The sequence below is a fragment of the Phoxinus phoxinus genome (assembly GCF_949152265.1).
Source record: "Phoxinus phoxinus genome assembly, chromosome: 18".
NCBI classification, from domain to species: domain Eukaryota; kingdom Metazoa; phylum Chordata; class Actinopteri; order Cypriniformes; family Leuciscidae; genus Phoxinus; species Phoxinus phoxinus.
In genome coordinates this window covers 7230452-7250029 of record NC_136893.1, presented here as the reverse complement: position 1 = coordinate 7250029, position 19578 = coordinate 7230452, and the positions used below count along the sequence as shown (strand labels likewise).

At 35.9% G+C, this 19578-nt stretch overlaps 3 protein-coding genes across 8 annotated transcripts in view; all 3 read left to right on the top strand.

Annotated features, from left to right (window-relative positions):
• Positions 1-19578, top strand: part of hoxc10a (homeobox C10a) — a 50895-nt gene that overhangs the window by 13561 nt on the left and 17756 nt on the right. For 2 of the 6 annotated variants that reach the window (XM_079588083.1, XM_079588081.1), the window contains exons 2-3: positions 9428-9499; positions 11684-11919. The exons of 2 other annotated variants lie outside the window; for them this stretch is intronic. The gene's annotated coding sequence lies outside the window, so the exon portion shown is untranslated. The remainder of the gene's footprint in view (positions 1-9427; positions 9500-11683; positions 11920-19578) is intronic. 2 more of the 6 variants (XM_079588086.1, XM_079588087.1) reach the window with 2 other exon arrangements.
• On the top strand, positions 3732-6639 carry hoxc13a (homeobox C13a). Its single transcript, XM_079588796.1, has 2 exons — positions 3732-4460; positions 6175-6639. The coding sequence occupies exons 1-2, from the start codon at positions 3797-3799 to the stop codon at positions 6429-6431; spliced, it is 921 nt and encodes a 306-aa protein (XP_079444922.1). The 5' UTR covers positions 3732-3796; the 3' UTR covers positions 6432-6639.
• On the top strand, positions 14081-15805 carry hoxc12a (homeobox C12a). Its single transcript, XM_079588095.1, has 2 exons — positions 14081-14697; positions 15453-15805. The coding sequence occupies exons 1-2, from the start codon at positions 14112-14114 to the stop codon at positions 15689-15691; spliced, it is 825 nt and encodes a 274-aa protein (XP_079444221.1). The 5' UTR covers positions 14081-14111; the 3' UTR covers positions 15692-15805.

Here is a 19578-nt window from a genome sequence, read left to right as displayed (position 1 = left end):
GGTGACGTCAGATGTTAGAACAGTTGGTTTTCAAACTAATCTTAATTGTGAACTGCACAGACAATGCTTTTCTTGAGCTTTTTAATGTCTTTAAACATTTTTAAAAAATCTTCAAAACATCACTGTCACTTTTGGCTTTAATGTGTGATAATGAAAAAGTCAGATATCATAAAGCTTTCTGATTATAATATGTATTTGGGCCTGTGATTAAGAAGCAACCTAAAGCATTTCAACGGTAATTCAATGGAGAATGAAGGGCATGAAGAGTTATATTTCAGTGTACACCTGTGATTTCTTTGCAACGGAAAAGTGAAAACATCAGAGTCCAAGATCATGCTATTGAAAGCACTGCTTACCGTCAGTGACAAAAAAACTGTAACACACAAACTGTAGACAGATGCACACAGTTGTAAGGAAACGTATAAAACAAACTTGTATGCTAGATCTCTATTGCATTTTCAGTAGCCTAATTGTATTGTCTTATTCATTAGTGTTATTAAAAGGAACAAATTTGAAATAAATCGTTGGACATTTGAAATAATGCGTGAGTATTTTGCCATTCAAATAGAAAATGCAAGAAAGAAAGGTGCTCAATCACAGGCGCTAGTTTACATAGACACAAACTCACTCTCAGCAGACACAGGGACACTCACTAAATCCTCTTCCAGTTTGACACTGTGGTCACCGTTTTAAAGGCGCCGTGTGTTGAGACTCGATGGAACCTTTATGCCATTTTAGCGCTCTTACTGCTATTCAAACAATGCTCATTAATTTGACTGTAGACTTGCTAATACGGAACTGTAATGTAGCTATATTGAGTCTTATTTAACCATGAAAATGTACAAAATATTTTAGTAAGGGGGTGAAGAGTGCTGATTTTCAAACATTTATAAAAAATAAAAATACAAAATAAAAACCTGGCCAGTGAAGTATACAAAGCCCGAGATTACAATCCGCAGAATTATTAATAGGTGTGTTAGAGAGGGGGCGCCTTTAATGTGGAGTTGTAAACAAGTCGCTTTAAAAATGCATGTTTCGGACTGTCAACAGACAGAAATGGCACAAATAGTCAACAGAAATGTTATAGGATAGCCTATACTGCTATTTCAAATAGGCCTATATGAATTAATAATGAGTTATTCCAAATTGTGTTATTCAAACAGATTCATGTGTGTTTTGAAATAATATTTTCAACTTGTCCAGGAAGCAATAACGTCGGAGCGAAACGTTGATTCTTATGGAATGCGATGTTGAATTTGAAATGAGTCAAACGTGTAAATGCATTGTAGCTGCAGCTGTGCTGTAAATAATAGAAATGTATTTTCATTGATCAGTAGAATTACTTTTCATGTCACTTGTGATTTTGTTTAATTATAAGAAGATGTAGCCTATGTTGTCTTAACTTGGTTATAACGGTGGTAGTTAAGATTGTACACGAGCTCCGATTTGACTGTTGAAATCTACTTTTTAAATAGCTGAAATCTGATATTGCAAATTATAAATTATCTAAAAGGTCATCCAGGGTGAAATTTGTTTACTACACAAGTTATTGCAACTTCACATCAAATATAAAAAATAAGATAACAAATGTTCAACCAAAAATCTTATGCATTCAGATTCCTCCTTTTACATTTTTCTGTTTTCACATTCGTAATTTGTTGTTTTGATGAAGCAAATGTAAAGAAGTCACTGCATTCGCCTAAACATTGTTCTGTGTTTTGTTAAAAAAAAAAAAAAAAAAAAAAAAAACATGGTTCTTGCAGCGAAGCTCATTGAATGTCAACAAATCTGGATAATATAAGCTAGAAGCTCCATAATTAACATGCCATATAGAGGAACTCTTCACAGAAACACGAAGAAAGCAGATTCACCGGAAGAGGATTTCTGCATTGTTAGTCGTATTTGTCTTCCTACTCGTAACAGTTTAACAGTTGCCGGTGCACTTTAAAAAGTAGGAATTACTTTGGATTGTTTGCTAGTTTCTTTTCCGTTTTCCCAAGTTGTATCTCAAAGCCTTTCAAACTACAGCGAGTTTGCATGCATACGAGTGTGAAGTTCATTCTTGTCTGTCTAGACTCTGATTACGACCTTGTTTGTCTGCGTTTTTTACCTTGACCTTGGACTTCCATGCAGCTGCCATTTGTAAGAATTGTCCATTCTTCAGCCTGTGAAGACAGCGGTGGATTTATCTTTGCAAATAGGAGTAATCAATGAACTAACTCATCAACATTATATCTAACGCACAAAACACAACACTGTCTAAAAGGTAAAAACTGTTCAAATTACCTGTAATACACAAGGACCGTCTCTCTCTCTCTCTTTCTCTCTCTGCCTCGTCGCTACACATTTGAAACTAATAGCAGGGGAATGTTTTAACAGGGAATGGCACTCTTATTCATTCCTCTTGAAACGTTGCATTGTAAATGTGCAACATCAGACCGGAAGAAAATCTTCTGATCCAGGGGCGATACATTCATTCTTGTCATGACAACTAGCTGGGTTTAATTAAATATTCTGTTGTATCCTACAATCTAGTATTTAAATAAGATTAAAAATGAGGCATAACAGAGCTACTACCATATTGGGAAAACGCAAATCTCTTTCTTTCTTTTTTTTTGTCTGTGTGTGTACTGTGTAGCTAATCATGACCGTGAACATTTTGTAACACAAGTCAGTGGGAGGGAAAGGTATTATTAAATAAGGTAAAAATGTATCCATACTTTAATTTAAACTTTTTTTTAGGCATATTATGCGGATTGTCATTCATTTATTCACATCCAGACATCAACTTGCGGCCCTAAATGTTGGACGGTACATGGAAGATAATAAAAGTGCAATTGTGTAACTAAATATACTTTAGGCAAATTATTTTATAAGTTCGACAAAAACAAACACAGTGATGAAAAACAATTCGCAAATCAGACATTCTCTCAGGCCATTAGTTTCATAATGAAAATGACACGAAATGACAAATACCCTTTTCCCTCTATAATGTGTTTGATTTGTCATGGCAGGTTTTTTTTTTTATTATTTGCAGGTTGTTTATTTGTATTATTAGTTATAGTGTTGTTGATCTATTTTTATTTGTTTCTAAAAAATGATTTGACAGAAGATTAATTCATACGTAGCCAATAAAAAATAACGCAAGTATTTTCCCTCTCTGAAAATGCAACTTAAGCGATTCCTCTCATACAGGTTATGGCGATCAGCTGCTTTTATTGCATTAAAATAACTGACAAATATCTGAATTAATACGACTTTAATCATGTGCAGTATGCTTGTATGCTACTCTAATTCATAAATAAAAGAGTTTTACATAATATATATATATGCTTTTTTATATATATTTAGCCCATGTAGTAGGCCTATGTATTTATATGTTGTTCCAGATATGCGACGTTTCAGAATGTTGATACTGGAGGAGGTTAAATAATGAAACCGTGCATACTGCTAAGTGTCCAGACGTTTGTCGGCAGAAATGTTGAGGTTGTTTTCGTTCCACTTAGCTTGAAGCCTTCCCCTTTAAGAATGACTGTCTCCAACTCTCTTAGCCAATGCCTGGGCACAGAAAACCTTAGAAGCCAGGCGTGAAACGTGAGCCAGTAGTTGTTTAAAGGGATTATTCTTCCCACCCACAATCCAGTCTCTTCGGGCTAGTTAGCATATCACGTGCCTGCGCTTTAATGAACTGGACACATGGATATAGTCGTGCGCATGCGCGTGCGTAAAATGTAGTTGGAAATGAGGTATCAGTCTTGGAGTAGGCGACTTTTAAAAAGCATCGGCAGCCCGTGATATGACGACTTCGCTGGTCCTGCATCCACGCTGGGCGGACACCTTGATGTACGTGTATGAAAAAAGCCCGAATGAAAATAATCAAAATAAAAGCCAAATTATGGAAGGATTGAGCGGGAATTGCCCTGCGACTCACTGCAGGGAACTGATTTCACACCCCGCGCTGGGGCGGCATTCCGGCACCATAGCGACTCACCAGGGATCCGTGTACTCGGATATATCTTCCCCAGAAACCGGGCGACAGTGTCCCGCTCCTCAGACGTCATCTAGCGCCTCTCTGAGTTACGGCTACCCCTTTGGAAACCCTTACTACGGTTGCAGATTATCTCACTCGCACAACGTGAACTTGCAGCAGAAACCATGTTCATACCATCCAGCAGAAAAATATGCCGAGACGAGCAGCGCTTTGCCCACGGAGGAGCTCTCCAGCAGGGCAAAAGAGTTTGCTTTCTACCCGAGTTTTGCCAGCTCGTACCAGGCGGTTCCAGGATATTTAGACATGTCGGTGGTTCCCAGTATTAGCGCGCATCCCGAGCCACGTCACGATGCATTGATCCCCATGGAGGGCTATCAACACTGGGCTCTGTCGAATGGCTGGGATGGGCAGGTGTACTGTTCAAAGGAGCAAACACAGTCTTCTCATCTTTGGAAATCTCCGTTTCCAGGTATGTTTTACCACACTTTTGAAACCATTAAAAAATGAAAAAATCAAAGAACATGCATAACAGGGTCATAATACGACTTCCTGTTATGATAACATAGCTATACTATTTTTTTTCTCCAACTGTAAACTGAACATGCAGAGTATTCACCCTAATGAAATGTTTCGATATATATTCTTGAGTAAAAGTCCTCAGTTGATAGAGATTTGAACTCAAACCTCTACATGATGCATTACGGTTGCGCACTCACAAGGTCTGCATGAACCTGTCAAATGTGCAATTTTTTGGTCTATACATTTTTGACACGTGACAGTTGGTAAATGCTCAATTGGCTTTCCAGAACAAGACTTTGAGCAAATCCTAAACACAAGTAAGACTGAGTTTAGAATAGCCTATATGTTTTATTTACTCCCTCTCACATAAAACAGTACAATGTTTGAGTGACGTATCTGGTTACACAGGATAGTCATATATTAACTCGGATATTATTGAGTCACAGGATTCTTAAGGCAGGAAAGTCACGCAATTTAGAACTGGGGTATGGAAATATTGCCTACCTTTGCTCCTCCCGTATAATAATATAATAATATGATAATAAAAGGTCTTATTTTTACCACGCATATAAATCTTTGTCAGCAGTGATCGGGAGTGGTGCCCCGCAATCTGTTATGGACATTTAGCGAATACCATGGAGCAGCATTTTTTTTTTTCTAAGAGCAGCTGACGTTCTGTAGTCAAGTTATTGATTTTAGCAGTGAGCAAAAATATTGCATATGACTCGATCATTCAGTATTGTTACTCAGCTTTGGCAAATCAAAATAACAAAATGCCAATACTATGTTGGTAGAACTCAAAATAGGCTACTGTCGCATTATAGTGGCTATAGTGAATACTTGTCACCACCAACACGCCCCTGACCCGTTTAGCAACCCCCACCCCACCCCCCTCAAAGGTCGTCACAGTAACACACAGGTAGCCTATATTTTAAAATAACCACAAATAAGGCTATATAGACAAAGACAAAATAGGCTTTTAATGCAGTACTTCTTGTGCTCGTGCTGTTTTTATACATATAGTTCAAACCAGTTATTTACAGTTAAAGTCTGTTTGGATCCGTTAGACAATAATACGTTGATAGAAGGGCAGTTGACATGCATATGTCTTGTGTAAATGTTATGTACCAGAGTAATGACAGAGAAAATAATATAATACACCTGAATGTGTCTGTGCTTCAGCTGCCAGATGAGCCAACACGATCCTTCACCTTATTTTACCTGTAGCCTATGCCACAGTGAGGTAGTGATTTTGGGAAATGAATGTTTCTGAGCGTCAGTGTAGTTACATTATAATCAAAATGCACGTGATTTTACTTAACAGTATATTGTATTGTAACTGAGGAGTAGGCTAGCCTATTTGTTTGACAAGCACCTGTCATAAACCCTCATTTTTGAAAAGACTTTAAATTGAGGAATCTTTTCACAAACTACTATATATAATATTTTTTTTATTCCATAAAGTAACTCACAATAGGAGCATGAATGCCTGTTTGTTCATTTATGACATTGCCCCCAGATAGGCTATTTAAATCATTTGACGCAACAATTAAATACTTAATTAAAAAGATAACTCAGTGTTTCCCCATGGTGTCAAATTGAGCAAAACTTTCACCAGTGCCACACCAGTATAATAATGCTTCCATTCACTTTTTGTTTTTCAGATGTTGTTCCGTTGCAGCCGGAAGTCAGCAGTTATCGGCGAGGGCGCAAAAAGCGTGTTCCCTACACCAAGCTACAACTGAAGGAACTGGAAAAGGAGTATGCAGCAAGCAAGTTTATCACCAAAGACAAGAGACGACGCATCTCTGCGACAACCAACCTCTCAGAACGCCAAGTTACTATTTGGTTCCAGAACCGCAGAGTGAAGGAGAAAAAGTTTGTCAGTAAATCCAAGACTAATAATCACATGCATACTTGATGCATGTTTCGTAGGTTACTCCCCCCAGCTTAAATCCTTCCGTCCAGAAAGTCTGATATTTACCTCTGTTCAGAAATCATGAATGAAGAACATCCAGGCAGCCTCAAGCCTATAACCTGTCTTCTTTCACTTTATTTAATTTAAAACATGCACACAGTACCATAACCGCTCACTCTTTGGCTTTTTGGGCATATGATACAAAACTGTGAAAAATAAAGAAAAAAAAACATTTCAACTTCGTCCTTTTCTATGAATGTACATATATAAATAATAAATATTTAAAATTACACAAATATCAAAGAGACACATGGTTTACGTGCATCTGAAAATGAAAGGAGACGCGACCCTTCTGCATCTCTTCATATGTGCGTCAACGCCAGCCAGCAGAAAACACTCGAGGGGCTCAACACGCACGAGAAGAGAAAAAAATCAATCGGACACTTTGGATGAATCAAGACTTGTATAAACTCTCAAAAGGCTATAGCAAATATGGAACTCACGAATAGAAACCGTAATTTGTTTTTCGTGGAGATGACAAAAGATTTTTGCTAGAATGAGCCTGCGAGACTTCAAAAGCTAAATGGTTCACTGTGGGATACATTGCTTTTTAATGCCGAGGGTAAACCATGGCTGCTAATGTTAACTGTACAGTTTAATGCTTCTATTATTTAATTTAGATTTTGCGTATGACAGGTCTGTAAAAAAAAAAAAAGGAATGTTTCAAGATCATTTGTATGTGTCCCTATTAGCAGTGAAGGATATGACTCTGCCATGCAACTGGAATGATTGTAAGCTTTTAAAAATCATTTAGTATTAAACATTAATGCACAGCCTTTTTGTTTTTATATAGAAATGTGTATCGTAAAGCATTGGAGCTGTTGTTCACACAACTTGTCTGTATCTCTTTTCGTGCAGTATGTGAACTGTATTGTGGTGTTCAATTCCTAAAGTAATGAATTGAGACATATTTCATAAATAAAAATGACAATGGAATTTGTTGAGTAGGCTACATATTTGTTGTGAATCAATGCATTATCAATGACAATGGTGCATGGCCCATTATGGCCGCTTCAGATGCATATCTGCCTGTCCGTCTTTCTTCAAAATTGAGAGTTTTCAAATGTGCTCTGCCTCTTAGATTGAATGTTTGTGTGTTAGTATAGGGTGAGGGTGGTTGAACAAGAGCAGTTTCTGTATTTTCGTTGCGAAGATGAATTTTATTAATCAACATGAGACTCGGGCTTGCTTAAAATACGTAAGAAATGCACAACCTTCATAGATGTTGGTGACACGACAAGATAATGACATTGGGAAAAGGGCTAGTATGATTAGTTAACTTTTGATTCTTACATGTTCTATTTAAAAAAACAAAATCTCTCAAGTTTAGTATTATTTGAATATCACTTGAATCAAAATGCTCGCGCAGCGGGCTTCCACTAGGCCTTATACATAAGCAAATAACGCACTTACGATCTAGACATATAGTGTTTTATTTAGCCTACTTTATTACAGGGCTAATAGTGGAATTCTTCGCTATAATTATATTCAGTATTATATCATTCAATTTAAGCAGGGGTCCGTATGTATTAGGCTACTTGGACTATAATTTTGCTAGTTTAACTAATTTTGAAGAATAAAGTTGAAAGAAGGCTAATCTTCAATGAAATGTCACTATGAATATGCCACGACAACATACAGATAAGTTTGTTCTTCACAGTTTGGTACTGGTTCATGAGGACTATCCCGTTCGGCTCTGAAGGTATGGTCGGAGGTAACATTCATTGATTGCTTAAAATAATTTAATTTTAAAATAACATTAGTAGGCTAGTTTAGTAATATTATATTAATGTTTCAATAGTTGGTAAATAAAGCTGCCTGAAACATTAAAATATAGGCCTACATTTAAAAACTTGTTGTCATGACACGTCATTTAAATGCTGCAGCGTACATATTTAAATACTTCAACATCCTATTCACAGTAAAAACTAAAATTGCTGCCATAAACTTGGATGTTTAAGTAATTTCTTAAATTAAGTCGCAACTTAAATTATATTAAACTTAAAAAATTAGTTGAATCTTGAATAACTTATAAAATAAGTTGAAAATTGCTTATTTTGATTTAAAGCAATGTAAAAACATATGTTGTCATAACGTATCGATCATATCATTTTTGCAGTGTTGAATATTTTAATTCAATTGTATTATTAAGAAATAATTGGACGTTCTATATACAAATATCTGCTTTTAAAGTTAAAGTCCCTTTTGTCTAAATTCTAAGAAAAAAAATATTATATTAAATGTATATTAGACTTATATAGTAGATATATATATGAGTTAGGCTATTTAAATATAAGAAGCATTATAAGAAAAATAAGTAATTTGGTAAATAATTGCTTACGAACGCTTAAACCTCTCAGTAGCACGTATGAAGCACACACCCTGTAACTGGTAAAACTTTCTTGTCATCAGTCAGCATAATTTGTATATTTTGTTGATGTTGGTTACTTTGAAAACCGATTAATGTAATGTTAACTGCATGATACTTACGCCGTGTGTTTTAACGTCACGTGATCGCGCGTTACCCTTGACCATGACTATGCAGTCGCTTTGACCTTGACATCACAGAGTCTTGTGAATAATAAACAGAGGGGCTGGACACCACTGCCCGTGGTTTGTTTTCAGGCAAACAAGGTGTTATTTCCCTGTCTAGACGGTGAGAGTTAATGACATACCATAAATACATAAAAAGGAAAAATGCTCTGATTATCCAATATCCTTGTCATTGTGAAAATGTACACAGTGTACATTTTCAGTCCCCCGTTTTGTACTTACACCATTTTTCTCTTCCGCGATTCCTTTCCCGTATAAGTTTTAAACCACCAATGGATGTATTCTCTCATCATGAGGTGTAGGTTATATTGACCACGAAGGCAGGTAGTGCATTTACGTCTGCAAAAGACAGTGCTCAGAGATGTCATCTTGTATTATTTCCATAGGCGCGCCGAGGAATGGTGGGTACTTCTTACCAAATATCGAGAGATGCATCCTCCACAGGGTCACGTCAAAAGGTACGGCTAGTTTATTTATTTGTAGTGAAAATGCGCATTGCCTTGGTGTTTTAAATATGGAAATGAGTAGGTCATTCATAAATTTAGAACGATATGAATCTATTTTATGGTCTTTTATTGATGCACTTGTTCTATCAAGCGACCATTTTCTGTCTGGTTAGGCGCAGGGCCTATTCAAAATACGCAAAACTATTATGAGCAATGGGGGGAGAAGATTACTTTTTCGAAATATATATTTTCTTCCTACTCGTAAGCGTCACATCACGCTTTACAATTTTGTTTTATTTAATTTATTGCCGAATGTAATTATTTCATCATTTATACTCTCAGAAAAAAAAAAAAAAAAAAAAAGTAGGCTACAATTAATTTATTAAATTGTTGGATTTCTAAAGTTAGAATACAAATTATTATCTCGATTAAACAACTGTATTTCTCATAATTAGTTGCAGTCTAGTTCAAACCTGTTGGTTTTGGGCACTATTTCTTGCTATTACAATTTTTTTTAGAAAGAGTTGTATTTATTTTATTTTATTTTTACTAGAATTACAATAACACTTGCAGGTTTTGCATAAGACAAAAAGTATTATTCTAATATAGAAATCGGATCATTTGATTATTTATGTTATGGATCTATCTAGAATTATTGCTCTTACTCTCACCATTGCATTGACTTATTAATTTTAAACTCAACAATAAACGATGTTACACTTAAATGCCCATTGTCTTATATTACTGTTCAAATGTATTTAAACACACACGTATACATATATTTTTTTAAGTGCATATACATACCCATTTTTAAAGCAGCCACTCATACCGAATTTGAGAAAAATAAATATATAAATAAACTCTTTTCACAACTATATGGTTTCAAGGGATATGTTACTCAAATTATAAATGTTCCGTGCAAAAGGCCTGTTCAGCAAAACATATGTGCTCACGTTGGGTTTTCTTTTATTCGCCGGTTCTAAACTGAGCAGCTGGAATGTGAAGAGAGAGATCAGTGGGTTGAGCAGAAAGGGGGCTGATAACCTCTGGTGGCGTATGGTGGAAATATCAGGAAGTGAGCAGTGTAGACTCAACACGAAGACACATGCTTTGAACAGGTCTTTACATTTTTGTCTGGCACAAGTAGCCTACTCTTTTTGAGTATGTGTGTTTAAATTAAGAAGAAGCTAGCTAACAAACTAGTAATATGTAGGCTGTATTTGTGGTAAATATTTGATGAATTTGCTAGTGTTTACGAAAAGGCATGCTATACGCATACCGAACACACATTGAATTGTATGATTATGTTGTGTTGATTAAACTATATGGACCTTTACATTTATGCATTTAGCAGACATTTTTATCCAAAGCGCCTTACACGAGAGGAACAAGCAATTCTTCAAAGATTCAACAATATTTGTAATAGGCAGGCTACTCAACGCCAGGTTTATTTGAAAACTGTAGAAGCAAGTTAGTCTTGCTTAGTTAGTGCGGCTGATTTAATTCCCACATCTAGGCTAAATGATATATATTTATTATTTTATATATGCTGTATATTATATGATATGTATAATATTTAAGATGCATTGCATCTCTTCCAATGTGACCCAGATTTGCATCTACAATGGTTTTTTTTTCTCTATTTGTATTTTATAAACTTTGAATAATACCGGCTGCATAATCCATCAAAGCAAAATAATACATAAATATAGAATACAAAATATATATAAACAGAAACTTAGGTCAGGTTTGCTATTTTCAAACGCATTAAAATGTTGCACCGGACATCCTGATTTCTGTTTAATCACGTTAGCTACTATTGTCTTGTTTAAGCTCAATTTATAATTACTTAATTTAAACAGCAATTATACCTGTTATTTAATAAAAAAATAAAATAAAAAGATAAATGCAATAGTGCAAACGCATAAGTTAAATTTGTGTGATAATCATACACACTCTCTGGAAGTTGCGTCTTTAATTATCTACGTTGTTTTGTAAAGCTGTGTTTTTATTGTTATGGTCATTATTTTAATTTACTATTGTAGTTAGCGTTATTAGTAGTATTAGATTTTTTTAAAGTCTATTAGGATACCCAACTATATCATCAAACATTCATCCTTTCTCCAAATTGAGTTCAAGTATTTAAGAAAAGGAATTTAACTCACATTTTAATGTATACGTTTTTGTTTCTTCAAGAAATTGGCCTCGGAGGACATTTACTGCAAGGCTTTCACTGAGCCAACCTGTCTTCCAAAATCAAAGACAATAAAAAGGCCTTTGTTTACGCTATGGCCCTGTCTGGACGGGAAAGAGATTCCAAGACAGCAATCTCACAGCGGCGCAGACAGTGCACTAGACACTGACCTTGAACTAACAACTATTTTAGCCATTTTCCAGAGATTTTGGAGATATCAACTTTGACCATCCTTCTGGTAAGAAAATATAATCTTTTAACTGTGACGTTTAAGCGTTATTATTTGAGACAGTCAGGTTGAGGCGAATATTTTTTGTGACTACATTAAGTTGTTGAAATGTCATTCATTCCCAGTGTGAGAAGAAGTTACTCTTTGAACAACTTGTTACTCTGTTTTATTCTTGGGTGGAAATAATGACACATTCTTACTAAAAACAAGACGTAGGCTAACTAAGAAAATGACACAACTAAATAGTCTAATAATTAGCATGAGTGTTTTCGTATAGTACGTAAATGTCTCTATAACTTCATATTTGGTGATTCAATTTATAGTAACAAAAAAGTCCTGACATTTTAGTGAAATGTCTGATAGCATTTAAAATGTGTATGCACGTGGTGTATATAGCATGTTAATTAGTTACATGAATCTGGTATGGAGTCGCCGTAAAACATGCACATGTGTCTCTCAGATTTGGATGTAATAATCCTTGGGCAATTTAGAGGACAACATTTGTAGTATTTTGGTTGTATTGGATCTGTGTAATATGTGTAGTGAACTGAACACCGGATTTCCTTTGCATTTAGGTAATCACCATTAATGAAGTTGTTTGTGGTTATTTTGCATTTGTCGCTTTATTTGAAAGTAGACTAAACAAAAATAAATGAATAAATACATAAGTTGTACTCATTATAATTACAAACACGCCCTCACACAGATACACTGACACAAGCTTTAGATTGACAGCAGACGCAAAGTTACCGTTCCTCAAAAACTCGTGCAATAATACAAATTATTTAAAATGAACGAAGGCAAATATAATTTACTCCTTCGTAAATATGTCAGCATGAGCATGTGCGCGAGAGGCTAAGAAAACGCGTAAACAAAAACAATTGTGTTAAAAGGTTATGACGGTATATATCAATCAGAATATTATAAATACATATATATATTTATTTGTTTTTAAATATTGTAAATATGACAGCTGTATTCACATCTGACAACCTTTAACTTGGTTATTTTCATTCCACTTCCAAAGCAGAGATAAAAAGGGATACAGTGTTTTTGACACTAAATAGCCTACAATTAGACTGAAAATCTATATAAATGCATTTATTTATAATTATTAACTTGGATAAGCAATACATTAAAAAACATAAGGCTTGAAAGATTGGACAAACACTGAATTGCACTTCTATCAACTTTGCGTTACCTAAACACACCAATGTGAGACAGAGGGTTTAATGCGTACTGTTATTATTGTCTTTTTGTCATCTTAATCTTTATTTTCGCTTCATTATGTTCTCAAATAATACACGTGACAATGACACGGCGTTGCATTTGATATGAGGGAAATTTGCTTGTATTTTATATATTTACAATCAAAAATCAATTAATGTGATCCAGTGTGGTGTATTTGGAGCGGCAGAATCATTTAATGCCCTCTGCCAGCTTGTAAAATTCAAATAAAAGAATTGCGAGATGTGTAACAACTCTGCATGAGTTTGACTGCGAGTATTTATAGGATGTATCTGTTAAAGTTGTTCATGTGAGGTGTACTAGAGCATATTATCTCAAATATAGGCTACGGTCTTTTAAAAAAATCTTATAGAATATCATCTTCTTTTACGGAGCCAATGGTTTCAACCTGCTGACCCCACTACAGTAAATATGAGTGGAGTTCAGCACTGAGCATCAGTATTTCTTTAAAACAAGCCTGTAAAAGATGAGACATCACATCTTTATATGACACTGAATTCAACCGTAATTTGTTTGAAAACAATGGCGAAAATCACCCTCTGCTTTAAGGGGGAAATAGCCTTTTCTTTGTGGGGAAAAGGTGTTTTATTTATTTTTTTATTTATTTTTTTCCATGTAATAAAGATTAAACGAGGCTAGGGACACTTCTATATATTTCTAAACAGGAAAGTGAAAGATGATCAGTTAAGAACCTTTGAGCTAGGGGAAAAGAAAAACAAGATTTTACATTTTTAATAAGATATTTTATAGTATTTTAAAAAAGCATATAAAACCCGTTATACAGAAGTTAATGTTTTGTTTTGTCTGAAATGGACCAAGTGGGTGGTACCTTCTAGTGTTCGAGTAAGCTCCGGCACGTGACGTGGAGATGACCAATCAGGTGCACCTCCAGGTTTAACTACGTTAAATGTCAGATTGCAATAAACTAGAAGCTGTTGGTCTGGCCCGCGGAAATGGGCGAGCATAATCTTCTTAATCCTGGGTTTGTGGGACCTTTGGTAAACATCCACACTGGAGACAGGTTTTACTTCCCGAATTTTAGAGCCTCAGGGGGACAGCTGGCGGGGCTACCGTCTCTCTCGTACCCTAGAAGGGACAATGTTTGCTCTCTCCCGTGGAATCCATCGGAGTCGTGCAATGGATATCCTCAGTCTTACTTTAGCAGTCCCGTATCCATTAACCCCTCTTTTAATCGATCTTGTGAAATAACCCGACTGGAGGAAAGCAAATGTTATTATGGCAATTCCAGCAGCACCAGAGAGCCGTGTTCAGAGAGCAACAATCTTAAACGAGAGGAGCGAGCGAGAGAAACATCAGTATCGTCTGATCACGGGATGCACAATGGGATGGGCAACAGTGGCACCTTCTCAAAGTATGATTATGGCACCGAACATCTGACCCAAGACCCGCCATCCTGTCAGTCGTTGGAGTCCGACTCCAGTTCTTCAGTGCTAAACGAAGGAGGAAAGACTTCAGCAGGCGATCCACAAACCCTGATATCGCAAGGAAACCACGCAAGCAATCTCGCCAGTGGAGGAGGTTTGTCCATCGCTTTTAATCACAACTGAAAAGGCAACAGAAGCACACAGTACAAATGTCTTGCTCCAGCTATTTTATTTATTTATTTATTTTGCATGACGGTTTATTTAGGCATTCACTGGCAACTGTTATGATTTTCCTGCGTGGATCTTGCGTGGTTGTTCAAGGCCACTAGGGGTTGCCCTAAAATGCTCCACGTTCACCAGTTTAAGCGCTCAGTCATTTATACAACCAGTAAACACAACATCATAAAATTCAACAATCCCGTTGCCAATGTTTGGTGCTGTTTAAAAAGCATAGTTATTGTTGATATATGTAGGTTTTGCTAAAGCTTTCACGTTATTTTAGTAAGAAGGACAGATTTGTACAATGGCAATTGCTCTGTTCAGAGAAAAGAGGACGTTTGTTTTAATGACTCGTAAAATGAATTCATATCAGTTGCCGTGCATTTAATATGCCTTGAAACCGCTAAATAAGTAGAGTTCTCGCAAAAAGGACAATTACCGCGTTAATGTACATTTAACTAGAACAGTAAAACGTTCTAAGACATTCTTTCTGTGTAAACAGATACATTCGTCATATCGACAGCTTGCATCACACTTCAGATTATCATTGAATCATGTCTAATTGTCATATTAACAGCCTCACAAAATAAAACGCACCAGAAATTTGTATTTTACGTGGCTTGGTGTTTTTGATGTGTTGGCCTAAGATGTTTTGGAGCTCTCTCATGAACCCGTGCTATGCCCCTCTAGGTGCCCCGTGGTACCCGATGCACACCCGGACCCGCAAGAAGCGAAAGCCCTATTCCAAACTGCAGCTGGCCGAGCTTGAGGGAGAGTTCATGCTGAACGAGTTCATCACCCGGCAGAGACGCAGGGAGCTGTCTGACAGGCTCAATCTCAGCGACCAACAGGTTAAAATTTGGTTCCAAAATCGGCGGATGAAGAAAAAGAGACTGTTACTAAGGGAGCAGGCGTTGTCCTTCTTCTAAGGAGGCACAAAATATACATTGCTCAATGCTAGTCCAACACCAGTATTTAGTCAATGGGAATCTGCCATTGGCCCATTTTACTCTGAAAGTCTTGCCCCATGACGCATTCAGAAAACGCGAATAAGAGTTCAAACATGTATGGGTACGCGACCAAATGATAGCTCCAAAAAGTCTGCTTATACTATGTGGTCTAGTGTTTATTTAAGAGGGTCTGTGCCCAGCAATTGTGGGCATGTACATGGTAATGTGTTAGTCTAAGTTTTGAAAGTAAAAAGCTGTCTAAGTCATTTCTCACTTTAGTTACTTTGAGTAATTAACTGCTAGTTAGAAATTCAGACAAATATAAGCTGTGAGATAGAATTTCGGACAGTAAAATGTTTTCTTATCAGTCTTAATGATATTGAAATGATCTCTAAATATTTATTGTCGGAGTGTTAAGATCTTTTAAAATTATAACACACTCATGCCATGATCAGTGTTCTAAAGCTTAAAAAAAATGGACTGATAAACTCCATATGTTGTCTCAACGAGAATCCTTAACTGTTCGTAATCTCCCAACTGGTTTTTATTTTGCCAGTTATCGCTAAGAAAGAGCCTTTCAAACTCAGTCCTCAACAATAAGACGCGTTAAGCCATCAACGTCTTATCTCCGTTCCGCAGTCGTCGCCACGTGTTCTCTGGCACGTTCACGGTCACGGGCACAAAGTTAGTGACCCAACTCATATCTTGGGCCCTTGAGAACCAAACTGCAATTACAGAACAGCTTTTATGAATAGACTTTGATCTAGCCTGTGAAATGTCATTCTGACAAATGTGAGGAGATTACCTAGCCTACTTCAACAACTAGATATTGGCCAAAGTGTAAATTAGTAGGCCTGCAGCTAAGCCGCACAAACGCGACTTCCTGCTGATAAAATATTTATTCTTGATATACCTAGTGAAAAACGTTAAACTCCATTATATTTGCATTTTTACCAGCATAAATTTCCCATTAACGATAGCTCGTCCCTTGATCTGCGTTATTCGGACATATTAGCTTAGGTCTACTTAATTAATTCACAACAACAATGCTTCTGGGAGAGAAATGCATGGTTAAGTAATATTAAGACGCGCAATGATACATAAAAAAAAAAAGATTAATCAATTTATAACTGTAATTAAACTAGCAATCATAGAACAGAAGAGATCAGATTTATATCCCAATATTGACGAGCCTGTTTTGCTAATTAGCGGGAATCATTGTGTTATTAGAAACATCATTTACTCAGATCATGGATTATATGCCAGTGAAATAGTTCATATTTGCTGCATGATGATAATGACTGTAGTTAGAAGGTAAAAAAGCAAATGTTTCCGGCTATTTTTTTTTTTTATGTCAAAAGGCGCATGTATTATTTTAAAACACCTTAAACTGAAAATAACGTTTTATGGCCACGTAACTGGTTAAAACTTTGTATAATCTAAAGTAGTTTATTCGTTTGTAAGTATTATTATATTATTATTATGAATTATTATTATATTATAAAGGAATTTGGCAGAAGTCGGTGCTACGTTTTGTTTTCTTTTGTTGTTGTTGTTATTGGTCTGACAGATTGGCGACTGTCATTTGCTTTAAACCCTATTTTTGTGAATCTATAGAAAATACAATTATATGAATGACATCAACAAATATATAAAAATGATCGTCACATTTCCCCCTCTTTGAAATGTTTTGTGAAATTGTCTCCGATGTATAATTTTTCTGTGTTGTTCTGTGTAATTTTGTGAATGCTCCACTGTCGCATTCCTTTGTACCTTGCGATTAAAATGTCTTGTAAATAATGTTCATGAATGTATCCATATATGTGTAACCTACAGTTTCTGATTAATAAAGTCTTTAAACTTCATTTTATCGACTTATTTCGTGATGTGGAAGGCCTATGAGTGTTATCTGAGTTTGATAACTGTTACCTTAACACATTTTTCTATGCAGTAATAGCAGGAAAGCCGACTTCAGGGGCTCAAACAACCGTTTTCAGAAACATTTCATCGCATTATGTTTATTTTGACCATATTGGCTCTTAATTATTTCAGTAGCTATAAGGTTAAGACATCAAAAAAAAGCTTTTGTTGTTTCTTACACTCGGGAGAAAACTAAAAATGCAATCTGAATGTTTGCCAACATGGCCACATGTGCAACAATATTGATATGGTTTATCATGTGGTTGGAAATGGTAAAGACATCCACCTAGTGGATAAATGGAACAGACGCCGAAATAGGGCCCCGGGAGGACGAACTGCTGGACATGCAATACTCGGCTTGCCTGTTTTGGAACTCTGGATGGTTAAAGACGTTTTGGACCGTGTTTCGGCGTTTTAGTTCATTGCTCATCACTGAAATATCTAGCGTGAGAAGGTTGCGTTTTCTTTTTGATTGTTAGGATTTTGATAGGCGATTATAATCATAGTATAGACTACTTTTAATTGCTCACGAAAAGGAATTAGAACTTCTTGTACTGAATTTTAGGAACAACTTGTAGTCTAATTTTGGTCATTATGAGGTTACCTTGTTCAACCAAACGATGTAACACATAAGTTTCGTTGTAACTTTTTTTTTTTTTAGGCTACTACATTTTATGAATGGAGAATCACTGGTGATTAGAATGAAAATAAAGTGGATCTTAGGGATGGCTAGTGTCAAGTCTATTGGCTTCCTTTAAAGCAAATGCGCTGCAATCGTAACAATAGCATTTTATGTGCTTGCGGCGCTTTTGACTTTGAGACTGGCCAAATCTGTTTATGACGACTCGTCTCCCCGGCTCAGAGGTCATTGAGCACCTCAGTGCCCTTCACACAAAACTTGTGTAGTCATGTGGTTCACTAAGTGCTCTGCTCCTATCACAGACGTGTAGAGACGGGAGAAGTCGATTTCTGGCGTCGCTTGCACTGCACACGAGATTGTGAGAGTGTATGTCTGTGAAAGGGAGGCTTGCCTGTAAATGAGAGAGACCGAAATATTTCTTGACAATGGGTAGTTTTATAAACAGTATCTTTAAACGTGTATATGCCCGTCTTTATATTCAGCGGTTTGGTTACTTCTGTATTTAAGCAGTGTCAACATTTGCTTGTTGATTAGGCCTATAGTTGAAATTACAATCACTGACACCGCACTGGAAACAATACCTTCTTTCACGCTAATTTTATCTGATCATCTTTATAAAAGTTATTGGCAAACTGAATGTGCCGAATACGAATCTTATAAATTGTATGCAAATTGTAGTGTAGTTTGTTCTAATTTGTAATTTATCTGGCTTAAAATTACTTTAATAATCTTTGTTTGAATTGTCTTTGTAAATTTCTTGTAAACTTTCTGCATGACATTTTTAATTGGGCCTTATCTTCTGTTGCAACGATAAGGCAGTAATGACGGGGGTGAATGGTTCCTTATTATATTATTTTCTTCGACTACATGTACTGCCAGGATTTTTGTTATTATTATCCTCAAAACATGAAATTTGACAATTAAAACTTCATTATTTTCTTATTTGTTTACTTTATTAACTTGTACCTTAGTATAATTTTTACTCGAAGCATCGTCAACTTTCAGTCCAGTTGTGGCTGTATCACAATGTAGTATGCAAATAGCCTATAAAATCCTTCTTTACAGAGTGTTCATAATAACATGTATTAAAGGATGTTGACGTCTTGCTTTTTAATTATAAAACATTTCAAGAATTTAACATAAATCTTTAAATTCAGTTTGCCTAAGCCATGGTACATTTTCTGTTACTATAGGCTAAAGCTTCGGCACGATGTCAAAAATAAAAATATATAATATAAAAATAACTACAGCATGCATACTTATTGCATGAATGTTTCTTTTTTGAAACATATTATGTTTGTATTTG

Bases quoted from the DNA above. Each gene is read 5' to 3' on its own strand.
- hoxc13a (XM_079588796.1), top strand. From the start codon at position 3,797: ATGACGACTTCGCTGGTCCTGCATCCACGCTGGGCGGACACCTTGATG. The intron at 4,461-6,174 runs GTATGTTTTACC...TTTGTTTTTCAG, and splicing joins TTGGAAATCTCCGTTTCCAG to ATGTTGTTCCGTTGCAGCCG.
- hoxc12a (XM_079588095.1), top strand. From the start codon at position 14,112: ATGGGCGAGCATAATCTTCTTAATCCTGGGTTTGTGGGACCTTTGGTA. The intron at 14,698-15,452 runs GTTTGTCCATCG...ATGCCCCTCTAG, and splicing joins CAATCTCGCCAGTGGAGGAG to GTGCCCCGTGGTACCCGATG.